Source organism: Chaetura pelagica, unplaced genomic scaffold (genome assembly GCF_000747805.2).
Source record: "Chaetura pelagica isolate M959 unplaced genomic scaffold, ChaPel_1.0 scaffold1061, whole genome shotgun sequence".
In the NCBI taxonomy this organism is placed as follows: Eukaryota; Metazoa; Chordata; class Aves; order Apodiformes; family Apodidae; genus Chaetura; species Chaetura pelagica.
Window position 1 is genome coordinate 28,879 of NW_009952091.1, and position 12,922 is coordinate 41,800.

General features: G+C 45.5%; 1 protein-coding gene across 1 annotated transcript in view; it reads left to right on the forward strand.

Annotated features, from left to right (window-relative positions):
• Positions 1-12,922, forward strand: part of SLC24A3 (solute carrier family 24 (sodium/potassium/calcium exchanger), member 3) — a gene marked incomplete at its 5' end in the record, with an annotated part of 52,227 nt that overhangs the window by 24,604 nt on the left and 14,701 nt on the right. Inside the window, 8 exons of the mRNA XM_010005657.1 lie at positions 990-1,015; positions 2,675-2,728; positions 4,277-4,410; positions 7,048-7,208; positions 7,830-8,100; positions 8,449-8,615; positions 10,361-10,475; positions 11,330-11,442. Of these exons, the coding sequence (XP_010003959.1) occupies positions 990-1,015; positions 2,675-2,728; positions 4,277-4,410; positions 7,048-7,208; positions 7,830-8,100; positions 8,449-8,615; positions 10,361-10,475; positions 11,330-11,442 (1,041 nt within the window). The remainder of the gene's footprint in view (positions 1-989; positions 1,016-2,674; positions 2,729-4,276; positions 4,411-7,047; positions 7,209-7,829; positions 8,101-8,448; positions 8,616-10,360; positions 10,476-11,329; positions 11,443-12,922) is intronic.

The following is a 12,922-nucleotide window of genomic DNA, read 5'->3' on the forward strand; positions in this document are numbered from 1 at the left end:
GGTTCAGGGGGGCTGCAAGCCACGGAGGTGGTGATGGAGGTGGTGGTGGTGGAGGAGGTGATGGAGGTGGTGGAGGTGGTGATGGAGGTGGTGGAGGTGGTGATGGAGGTGGTAGAGGTGGTGGTGGTGGTGGAGGTGGTGGTGGAGGTGATGGAGGTGGTAGAGGTGGTGGTGGTGGTGGAGGTGGTGATGGAGGTCGTGGAGGTGCTGGGCTGGGGAAGGGCCCAGCAGTGGAGCACTGCAGCCACCTGCCGGTCACCGTCCCCAGCTGCCTCTCCAGCCCTCAGGAGCCAGGCACAGGCGCACAAACACCCTCCACCCTCGGCCATAGCGCCGTGTCTTCCCCAGCGCCTCACACAGGCAGGGGGAGGCTCCCAAGGAGGCCTCACAGTGTTGTGAAAGCTTCAGCACCTGTCAACAGGTGTGCTAAAATGACTGTCACAGGAGTTACACTCAGCTAGTGTGATGATCATGTAAGTCTTAAGGAGATATAGTGGAAGATCTGGAGGAAATATCTAGAAGATGTTGAGGAAATAATGGGCTCTCAGTCCAGTTTTGAGTCAGCGAAGTTTCACAGCGGCGGTGGCTGTAAATCTGCACACTGGGCGCCCAGATGCCACCAGGAGCAGGTCAGAGGAAGAGGCCGTGTCTCTGGTGAGACCAGATGAGTGGTTCAGAGGCAGGTACGCCCTTTCTCCAACTCCCTGACTGCTGTTTTCTCTGCAACCATTTCTGCCCTGCCACCGCAACAGCCTGGGTAACGCAAGGAGCCGCAGTGTTTGGGAAGGAGTCCCTGCCTGCCTTTGCTAGGTCAGAGAAGTGGGGAATTGAAAAGTTCAAAGGCTGAGTAGGAGGACTGTGCCAAAACAGCCGGAGCTTAATCCCATTGCCCTCAGCCCTGGGTTGCTCTGTCCCCTGCTCAGGTGATGAGCTGTTTCCAGATGTGCTTTCATGTATAACGTGCCTATTTTTTAATCTTCTCTCCACAGTTTATTTATGATGAAAAAGTTTCCTGGTAAGTATATCCGGCTGTGAATCCCCTTTAATTTTTTCTGGTTATACCACAAATGCTGGAATAAGTAGGGTTCATCAGGAGAGGAGGGGAAAGCTAAAAAATTCTACAGAGCAATTCAGGCAGTGTTTACTGCTGCGTGAGAAACATTGGCATAAGATGGGCTAGAGTAACTCATTTTCTGGGCCAGAAGGGAGGGCCAAGGAGAGCGTCCCTCAGGCTGCATCCTGCTACTGTGGCAGCAGGTGCCCTCAGCCCACCCTGCAGCTCCCAGGGCAGGGGCAGAGACTGCTGCTGGGGTGCCAGGGCTGTCAGTCGCCTGGGAATAGAAAGGGCAACCGAAGCAGTCATAAAGAAATGTGTTCCAATATTTGGATTTTTAGTCATTTTAAAACCAAAAAGCTCCTAAGGCAATATTTAAGAGTGAATGGCCAGTTTAAAGAAAGGAGAGAAAAAAAACAAACGTTAACATCCCCATTAATGTGCTTAAACGGACTGCAATAGGTATGGTAGGCTAGGAGGGCCTCAAACAGTTTTAAAAGTGTACTTCCAGTTGTTTTGTTTTCACGGTTTTGTTTTCAGCACCTCTCAGGGCTTGTAGAGTGACAGTGGTAGCTTTGATTTCACTCACAGCTGGTATTATTTAGATTACAAGCACTAGGGGGAGTCAGGCTTTTTGGGTTGCGTGTTTTCTTAAACTTATTCTCACTGGAGGATTTATGTTTAATTTCAGAGAAGGATTTCTGAAACACTGAGTTTTGCAATGGTTTGTTTTTCTTTGTTTTGGTTTGGTTTTTTTAACAAAATTTGACTTAATGCCCAATTGTATTTGACTGTACCCTTCAACTAAAACACATCAATGTGATAGCTAAGGGTTGAACTGTCAGAAGCAGAGAATGAAATACTGATATGGTTAGTGCAATGTCTCAACATCTTTAAAGATAAAATGGCCCATGAGTTTCAGCATATAGCAGCTTGATAATGGATGATTTCCATTATCAAGGAGTAGCAGTTTGATGCAGGGAAGTATGCGGAACACATTGTTTTGGTCAATTAAAAAGATTAACTAGGAACAAGTTCTAAGAGTGGTACTCTATCTTCTTTTTGTACTAATTTCATTGGTTTGATAAAAACAGTGGAGAAAAAAACTGACTATCTTATCAGCAGTTTAGACTGCTGCCTGCTGCATTCTCAGTGGTTATGCAGCAGCAGCAGTGAAGGAGCAGCTGCCCCTTGTTCAGGTCTCCTTGGCACACTCACTGTGCTTCAGCACACTTAGAAAGCCCAGAACATTCACCCACGCAGGCAGAGCAGAATGGCTGCTCCCCTCCCTCTGCCAGAGCCCCCACAGGTGTTGTCCTTCCAGAGGTGTCAGTGTCCCTTGGCTGTGCCATTTTTTCACTGAACAACTGGGTTTAGTCACTTGTTCTTAGCTGATAGGCTGATTTGACCAAGTAGCATTGGAACAAAAGTCAGGAAAACAAAGGAGGCACGTGTGGTGTGTGAACCATTTCTTCACACATTGTCCTTTCTAGAGGTGTGTTAAGACAAGCCAGGAGGGTCAAGCCTTTCCACAGGTTGGTGGGGTGACAGATGGGGGAGTGACTGCACTGGCTCCCATGCCCTGCTCTCATGTGTTTACTGTGTTGCTTTTGTTTGCAGGTGGGAGTCCTTAGTCTTAGTGCTGATGTATGTCATCTACATTGTTATAATGAAGTAAGTCAAACATGCCCTCGGCTTGCTTAAATTGTAAGGCTCTCTGCTCCAGTGCTTTTCCAGAGGTTGCCAAGGTAATCCAGGAGAGCCACAGGCTGCCAGCAGGGCTGCCATTGCATCACCCCGCTTCCCAATAACAGGAGATAAAGTGCCTTGCCTGGTCAAGTACTTACCTGTAATTTATCCTGAGGAGGCAGGAAGGGGCTGCTTATGCCTCTAGGGCAGATCCTAGGATCAGAAATCTAAAGGTGGATGATGCTTTACAGATCTTGCCCAGTGTGAATCCACCAAGGCTAACGCAGCAAGTCTGTGGCAGAGCAGAGAACTGAGTCTATCTCTGAGTCCCAGCAGAGCAGCCTCTCCTGGCTTCACTTTAGCATACCTACTCAGAAATAAACACACAGGAGATTCCAGTCTGCTTTTTATGGGTAGAGAACTCCACAGCAGTTTGTTCTTGCTGGAGACCCATGATAAAGCTACAGCACAGTCAGCACTGATGTTCTGAGCATCTGACCTGTAAAAGTTCTTTCATGCAAGTTTGTGCTAGCAAAGCTAGTCTGTTCTGCCCCTGATTACGGTTCCCCTCCTCCTGCCTTGTTTTTAAAAGCCAGTGCAAAGGAAACCCAGATTTAAACTGGAACATTCAACAAAACCAATCAGCTGCCAAGCACACCAGTGGTCTTGTCTCAACAAGTAAAGAGTAGAGATTTGTTTTGAAATGATGAATAGAGTAAATATTGTGAGAGCAATTCTCAGTGAGAACACCAAAACACTCAGGCTGAGTTGAAGGGAACACAAGTCAGAATTCATCTCACTTCTAGTAATCAGAAATTTCTTCTTCACATGGAGGTTACCTTCAACTTTGCAATAATTAACTGAGCAGCAAAACAGACAGTTGTCATGTCTGAACCTGGAATGGATTTTTATTTTTTTTTGGAAGCAATGCTGCAGTGTGAACAGATGTTTCAGACCTGTTTGATACAGCTGGGAAGGTTGTTGGCCTGCTTAGGGACCTCGGCCAGATCTTCACAGTGGCCTACCCCTGCCATTCAGTATCATGGTGAGATACTCTACTCGTTTTTGTGTCAGCTCCTGGCTCCTCTAAATAAAATAAGAAACAAAGATTATCTTTCTCCCCCAAAGTTGAGACTGAACTTAGCATATGGTCTTGTGTTTCTGTGGTGGATCTTCACAGGTAAAACAATACTCATGCTCAGGTGTAAATATGTGGTAAACAATAAATTCAGATTATGACAAGTAATCTTTATTTGCTATGCAGAATACTAATTGCACATAATGCATAACCATACAAGTAGTTCAGGACTCATATCTTGGATCTTTCTCAGCCTTCTGGGTACGGAGAGATCGCATTGTCAGCAATTCAATTAGAGCTCTGGCACACTGTGGCTAGACTTCCTTAAAAACAGAGGGGGATTCTCCTTCCCTTAGTTGGATCACACGGGATCTGAGTCTAGGAAGGGAAGACTGTCAAGAAATCCACATAGAAGGAGCAAAGGTACATGTGGAATTTGTTTCATTTCTTTGCAGGTACAACTCAACCATACATCACTGCTTAGAAAGGAAGACAAAAAACTCTGCAAATATGGTAAACGGTTTAGCAAATAGCACAGAAATGGATGATAACAGCAACTGCGATGCCACAGTGGTATTACTAAAGAAAGGTAACTGTTCCAGTAAGTCACCCTGCTTGCTTGCATCATTCTGAATGTTTACGAGTTTGTCTGCCAGCTATGCAGTGTGGACTGCTGTCTTATCAACTGTAAAATAGGCAGGGAGGTGGCCCTTTCATAACCCTCCTCCCAGAAGGCCATGGCTACTGTGCCTGGCTGCATGGCATGATGACCCCAGCCACTGCATCCTTTGCTGCTGGAGGCAGCTTGGGCCTCCCTTGGGTAGTTCTTGTGGCTGGACAAGTGCCTGGCTGAAATGACTCACCCAGCTTCAAGCCTGACTTGCCAGGCAGGGGCTACTCATTGAGGCTGTTAGAGCCGTGCCATTGTAAGCCCTCCTCTGGGCACTGTTAGTCTGCACTAAAGAGGCCCACTTACATCTAGTGCCTCCAGTTAAATTCAACTCCATTCCAAAGTAACCTAAGCTGAGGACTAGAAAGGGCCCTACTGATACTGGTGTACACTTTCCCCTGGTAAAGGGAAGATGGGGACTCTTATGTTGTTCTAGGTAGCCTGCTCTCTGCACATGCTGTCTTGAATGTGCACAACTTTTCCATGTAAAAGATCTCTAAGTGGATTCCACTTTGGCTGAAGTCTGTTCCCATTTGTCTTTAGTCACAGTTACAAACAAAAATTACTATATTTCTTCAGCTTAAAAAATTTCACCAGCTCCATAGGTCAGCAGCAGAAGCTTGGCCTGGGCAGTTGCAAGCATGTGCTAAACTGTATTTACAGAGGATATTTTTTAATCTTTGCAACAGTCACCAAGCGTATGCAGTAACTGGAATTTATATGGAATGACACCACTCCCCCAGTCACTGGTTTAACTTTAGAAGGAATTCTGTCTTGTTTAAAGCAGTCCTGGTCTCTGACTACAGGTGGGCTGCCCTTTTTGTTTCACTGGGCAAAAAAAATGAGCAAAAATACATCTTTCTCTTTCTGCAAAAACTGATTGAAAGACAGAGTCTGTGTACAGTAAGCAACTAAACATGAAATGTAGAGGCATTTATTTGCTGACATCAAACCCTTTGAGTCTGCCAGAGGCCAGCTATGGTATCCCTGCCCTGTTGCTGAGGGAAGGCATTTCTGAGTGCTCTGCACTCTGGTTTGAGGAAGCTGCTTTTATGGGAACAGCTTTCTGTAGCCTGGGGCTCTCAACAGCCACACTGTGCTGGTAGGATGATTGTGCTCCCTACCAGTAAAGCTGGACTGGTAAAACTCAGCAAGCATGAACTCAGGCTTTAGTCATCTTGGTTTGCCCAGTGGCTTCAGGGTCATGCACAAATGAAGCAGTTCTGATTGTGGCATCTGGTGTGAATCTCCCCAGAGTGCATCTTGGAATGATGCTGCTCGGCTGCTGGTCATTTTTTGTTTTGGACACTTGTGGTTACTCAAACTGGCTGAGGAAGGAAGACAAAAGGATTGCTTCATTTTCTTGCAGACTGTTCCTGTATTTCCTTGGCAGTGGGCCACCAGAGGCCCAGACAGGCACACCAGCCAGTAGCATGATGTCACAAACAGTACCCACTGCAAAAGGTTGCCTGAGAGTTTCGGGTACTACTGTTTGTTTTCTGGGGTCTTTTCTGAACAGCAGACCAAAAAGAATCCAGGAGAAGGATTGAAGGATTTGTGGGGGGGGAGGGCAGTTCCCCCAAGTGCCATGCAGGAAATGCCAGCATGGAAAAAGCCACAAGGAAAAGGTGTCAGGCTGTTTGGATTGTTTTGAATGTGGATGACCCCGACCACACTTGTCTACCCCAGTCCATGGAAACCTTCTCAGTCAGAAAAAGAAGTGACACTGAGGCTGAGGAGGTACTCCTTTGTAAGACTAGCAGTGATGGTAACAAGCCATTTGCCGGTGTCCAGCAACCAAAGCAGAGATATGTCAAGGAAGACCTCAGGTTTCCTTCCTGCTGGGTCCTAGTCCTGGCCAACATTCACAGCCTGAGGTAGCATCCAGGCACAGAGAGGAGGGACAGTGGCAGTGTGCCACCCCAGAGGTCACGGGTGCTGGCACCGTGCCCCAACTAGAACACCGTTCAGGTACCTGTCCCACCTCTTTGTTCTTTTGCTTCTGCACTGTGGGTTGCAACCCCAGGAACCCACGTGTGATTGCTGCCATATTTGGTGGTGCTTCCCAGCCATGAGCTGTGAGCTGAGGATACAGGAACCTGCTCTTCATTTGCCCTGGTACCCTGCAGGAACACAGAGACAATTACCTCACCCCCATGTTCAGTTGATGGTGGGGAAGGCCAGGATCCTTAGAGAAATGCAGCCTGTATCAGTGGAATTAAAGCAGCTTTACTGCAGCACCATTGCTACCGTGGTAGAGTAGCTGCTGTGGAAGCAGTGATCTGCCTAACGCAGAGCTGTGAAGAGCTGTGCAGAGCAGATTTAATTTTCTGTAATTAGCATGAGTGGAGACACCATGTTGTTGATTTATTTAAAGACATAAATGTAGGGCATGTAAAGGCATAAATTAAGGAGGCATATTCTGAATGGTGGTACCTGAAGGAATGGTTCTTACAAAGGAGTTCTGGAACCCACAGGTTTATTCTTCTGGGAGCCATGTAGGGCAGAGAGACTGCTGGAAGAAGACCTCACTTTCTCTTTGTTCCTTGGCTGCAGGAAATTTCCACCGCAAAGCCTCTGTGATCATGGTGGATGAGCTGCTGTCTGCCTACCCACGTCGGCTTTCGTTTTCCGAGGCTGGGCTGCGGATCATGATCACCAGCCACTTCCCTCCCAAAACACGGCTCTCCATGGCCAGCCGCATGTTGATCAATGAGGTAGGTCTGATCACCCCCACCTCCCCTTCTCCTGCTGCATTTGCCTTTTCCTATAGCAGTGGTTGGGTTAAAATGGGATTCTTGTGATTTTTTTCTGGATCTATAATAGCAATTTTTTTGTTGCGTTTTGCTTTTGTTTTGTTGATGGTTGGACTCAGTGATCTCAGAGGTCCTTTATAGCCACAATGATTCTGTGATTTTCCCAGATTTTACCCTTCTGACACTGACTTTACTAGATCGTCCCTTGCTCTCTATCCTGATGGAGATTTTAGCAGAGAAAGATTCAAGTTTTTCTGTGGTTATGTTACCTGTAGCTCACAGGAGCTGCCCCCTGCATTGATCTGACATTAATATCAATATTTAATAACAGGGATCTCTACTGACCCTGCACTGAGTTTGGCCCTGGTCTTGGATGCTGCAGCCACTGGTCCTTCTTATAAAAGCTGTCATCTAGTCATCTGCAAGGAACCTCACATTGTACCTGATAAAAATTAATCCTTTTTCTTTCAAAGCTAAATTTTTAAAGCACTCAGCACTTGTCTTGTTATTCCTTTCTTTCTCTTTTTAAAAAAAGTTTTAAAAAGTCTGTCTTTCAGTAAGAATTTGTGCTTGTATTTACAGAGGCAAAGGCTGATCAGCAGCAGGACTTACAGCAATGGTGAGTCAGAAGTAGCAATCAAAATACCCATCAAGCACGTGGTGGAGAATGGAACCGGCCCCAGCAACTCGTCCGAGCGGGGCGTGAACGGCGCCCGGCGGGACGAGGAGGTGGCTGAGGCTGGGAATGAGAACGAGAATGAGGATAACGAGAACAACGAAAATGATGAGGAAGAGGAAGAAGACGATAACGATGGTGACCATGAAGGGCCATACACACCTTTTGACCTACCTGGTAAGAAGCTTCTGGGTGTTTTTATTGCAGAAAGTACAGCTCAGTTTGGATGTGCCAGAAGCATCCCAGGCTGGGTTAAGGTGGAAGTGTCTCTGAGGGCTCTCCTGAACCTGCACCTTGCAGTGTAGTTCCTGATCAAAAGTAAAAGATGAGAGAAACTGGGAAGCAGCAGGAACATCTCTGCCATCACGCCGTGATCTGAACAAGGAATGTCTTGTCATCGTTTATTTGAATAGCACTTAGAGGTGGAGATGACCCTGGCATCTTGCTTATTAATATGAACAAAATAATAACATTCTAGACTAAAGCAGACTAGAGTGGTGATTGTTTCCCTTTTTTATTTTACAGCTGGCAAGATAGAAATCTTGAAGTGGCTCTTCACGTGGCCATTGAGTTTTGCCCTGTACTTCACAGTGCCCAACTGTAACAAACCCCACTTGGAAAAATGGTTCATGGTTACCTTTGCTTCTTCTACCCTCTGGATTGCAGCTTTATCCTACATGATGGTGTGGATGGTACGTACCAACTAAAGCAGAAACTACAGCCTGGGAGAGGCAACAGAACTGGGTTTGGCAGCTTGGAGAAATGTGTATAAAGTTCTGTTTACCTGGATTTTCAGATGAGAAACCTGAAGTCTGCTTCCATTTCAGTTAGATCTGTCCACACTGAGAAAAGAAAATCAGGGGTCAGTAGCCATGGCCTTTGAACTTGACTCAGGGCTGGAATTTCACCCAAATTCTTTAATATGGGAAAAAAAATTACTTGCACCAGTTGAACACCTCTTTGTCATGCAGGGCCATGTAGAGAGGCCCTGATGCTACTAAGAATCTGGCCTCAACAGTTTTTCTTGGAGCAGGCAAGCTTGAGGGACAGAGCTGTGAATGATAACACTTTGAACTCAGCATGAACAAAAGTGTGGCATTCGGCCAAATTCTTGCACAACTACTCTAGTCAACAGGAACTCTTGAGTTCCTCATTATGCTCAAGGTAGGAGGTAAATGAAAATGAACAGAAGAAAGTCCAAGCATAGCTGGTGTGTTCACAGGACAGTTATGTGCACTGGCTGGGCCACTGAGGCTGTTCACTTGCTGGGCAGGCCTCATTCCATGATATGAGTAAATGAAAAGCCTAAGGTGTCCTCCCTGGGACTGCAGTAACACTGCAGCAGGGGCTGTCTCTCTGGGAGTCTGTACTCTTCAGCAGAATAAGACAATGATGGGGCGCTGGCATCAGGAGAGGGTCTAACAAGCCTGGTTTTGGGCTGCTGCACTTGAATGGAGTCCATGATTCCTGGTCTGTCTGTGCAGGGAACCCAGGGGGCATGGAGATGCCTCACTAAGCACTGGCCTCTGCTTGGGAAAAGGGAAGCAACAAAAAATCTTCACTGTCTTCACAGTTTATTCTTGTACTAAATGCAAAAAATTTATGCCAGGTTTCTCTCTGCAAAATAATCAAAGTAGTTACAGAAGAGGGGGGTTTATTTTATTTTCTTTTCAATAACCCATCTTACCCTGGAGAGGAAATAGAGCGTTACTTGTTTTCTTCTGCTTTTTATCTGCAAGGACGAGGTGAAGGAAAAAGAGAAATGGCAGTCCCAGCTTTCCATAGCTGAAATACAGGAGACCCCAGGATCACTGTGCTGCTTCCAGCATATGGTTCACATTTCTTGGAGTACACTGCAGAGAGTTCAGAAGAGCAATTAAATGTGGCTAATAGGAAATGGTCATCCTTTGACAAAGGCTTTCAAAATGTAATAATAGTAATCAATTTGAATAGCACTAATTAATCATAGACTGCTTAGCAAAGGAAAGTTTTTCCTCTCTACCCATAGGAATTGTTTGCAGTCATTTGGGAATCTGTCCCAACATGTAGCAATTTCAGAGTATAATGAGCCATAGAGTTGTGTTAGTGTCTGCTCAGCTGTTGATTGTATGTAGCAAGGTCTGCAAACTTCAGCCAAGATCAGGAGTCTGTGACATAGGGGATGGTCCAGCATACAGTGTCTTTTCCAGGTTAGTGTCAGGGAAATTGTGGAAGAAAGATAAGAAGTGGCTAACCAAAGAGGGTACATAGCAGGTCAGTGCTGTCCTCTGCCAGGTGGTGAGTGTACCAAAACAGCCTGTCACCTCTTCTCTTCAAAGAAAGTGTGAATTTATACTGAGCAGTAGACTTTGTCTCTCAGCATCTTGCAGAATTGGGCCGAGGTGCTCTCCAATTTTAATTCTTCTGAACAGCTTCATAGTTTATTTCTTCTCCTTAGGTGACAATCATTGGCTACACACTGGGAATTCCGGATGTGATCATGGGCATCACTTTCTTGGCAGCTGGAACCAGTGTGCCAGACTGCATGGCAAGCCTCATCGTGGCAAGGCAAGGTAGGTTCACCACAGAGATGTCCAGCTGCTATGGAAGTGTTTCCTTGTGTCCTGTTCCTCTCTAGGTAGCACAGATGTGTCCTGAATATGAAAACATGTAGAGCTCTTTTTCTGAAGCTGAAATTTAAAACAAGGACAGAGATGGAAATTAATCATGCTGCTATTGCAAAGCAGCTAACAGGTTCTTAATGACGGTGTGGAACAAGTTTTGGTACTATTGTTAACTTCAAGCCTTCCCCAAAAGTCACATTTTTCTTAATTTAAATATCAATGTTACAGAATTTCCAGGTCACTTTCCGGCTTTTCTCCACAGTTGTAAGGCCTGGAAGTTCTACTATTTTTAAGGAAAACTTATTTTTTTTCCTCCTCCTTCTGACTCCAGCAACAGGTGTTTTAAGAGAAATAGGAAGTTGTCAGTACTGCTTTGGGGAACAGAAACAGTGGCTCTTCACTGAGACAACTGGCTACTTAATAGACTGCCTAAAGACTTTATCTAATCAGACCAGTGCAGAAGCTCACATGTCACAGTTACAGTAAAGCATCAAAGCCTCCTGAACATGGCACAAGAATGCCAGCAGGTTGAAGCCAGTAGAGACAGTGGCCATGGTCCCCACAGCAGCAGAGGATTGGTTGAGGGAAGTTCTCAGGTGATTCTAGATTCAGCTCCTTAAACCCTGCTGGGCTTGTATGGTGGGAACAGCAAAGGGAAGGGATGGGGCAAGGGGAATCTCCATCAGTTCTTTACCTTAATCTGTGGAAATTGTCTGAATTAGCTCAGATTGTTGTATTTCTGTTTAAAAATTGAAAGACACTGCTGAGACATGTCTGACTGTACATGGTTTCCATTCCTGCAGGTATGGGGGATATGGCTGTGTCCAACTCCATTGGAAGCAATGTTTTTGATATTTTAATTGGCCTAGGCGTCCCATGGACTTTGCAGACCCTAGCAGTGAATTACGGATCATATGTAAGTACTACATTGGTTCACATTATTATGTATTTGATTATTTATTTGTAAAACAGCTGTGTTTAGGAAAAAAAAAAAGTCTAAAACTCTGTGAATCGGATAAACAAATAGTTTTGCTCTGTTACAATTTGGGAGAAGTAGCAATTAGTTGTTAGTGGACATTCCCCATTCTTTGGAGGAGAATTGCTTCCACTTCCTCGAGAAAGGCAACAGTCTTAGCTGAAATAAGCTAACTCACTAGAGCTTTCACACAGTTGAGTATGTTCCATGTGAGGAGAATAATGCTGTTTTAAATAAGCCAGAGAGGGTAGACATAGATGGAAAAAAAAGGACAGAGCAGACGTGTAGAGCTTTTGGTAAGAAAAATTATAGCATTACTAAACTGTTAACACACTGGAACATGAAAGAAGCTGTTAAGTAACTGGATGTTTCAGAGCCTGACCATCATCAGGAAACACTGCAGAGCTTTCCTTTTTGAGAAAAAACTACCCAACACCAAGGAAACTGTCCTTTACTTCCCAAATTGTAAAAGGGCCAACCTCTGCCCCCAAAGTTGTTGCAAACTCCCTTGTGAGAAGGAAGAGCAGCAGATGCCATGAAGGCCTAGAGAGGAGTCGCTGTTGCTATTGCTGTTGTTAGCTGGACAACACTCAGCAGTGTGGGGCAGAGGAAAGATTCTTGATTACAATCACTGACTGCATGCAGTGTTAAAGAGACTGAAGAATCACAGAGTTGTTGGGGTTGGCAAGTATCTCTGGAAATGAACTGGTCCCCAGCCCTCTGCTCAAGGGTCATCTAGAACAGGATGCTTAGGATGATGTCCAGCTGAGTCTTGAATTCCCTTTCCAACCATAACCATTCTGTGGAGACTGCACAGCTGCTCTCAGCAGCCTGCTCTGCTGTTTGACCACTCACAGTAAAAAAAGCATTCTTATGTTTAAATTGAATTTCTGCATTTAAAATTGTGTGTTGCCTCTTGTTCTTTCAATGGATACCACTCAGAAGAGTCTGGCTTCACCTTCTCTGTCCTTTCCCATCAGGTACTTATACACATTGATAAGATCCCCACAATCTTCTCTTCTTCAGGCTGAACAGCTCTTTCAGCCTCCTTGTATGTCAAATGCTGCAGACCCTAATACCATCCTTGTGGGCGTTGACTGGACTTACTCCAGGAAGTCCTTATCTTCCTTGTATTGAGGAGCCAGAATTGGACCACGTGTTCCAGTTGTGTCTCACCAGTGCTAAGTAGAGAAGGATCATCTTCCCTTCCTGCTGGCAATGCTTCTGATGTAGCCCAGGATGCTGTTGGTGCTCCATGCCACAAGGGTGCATTGTGGACTTCAGTCTGAAGTCCACCAGGATCAAGAGGTCTTTCTCTGTGAAGCTGCTTTCCAGCTGGTCAGCCCTGGCATGTACTGATGTATGGGGTTATTCCTTCCCAGGAGCAGGAATTTTCATCTGCCTTTGTTGATGTTCATGA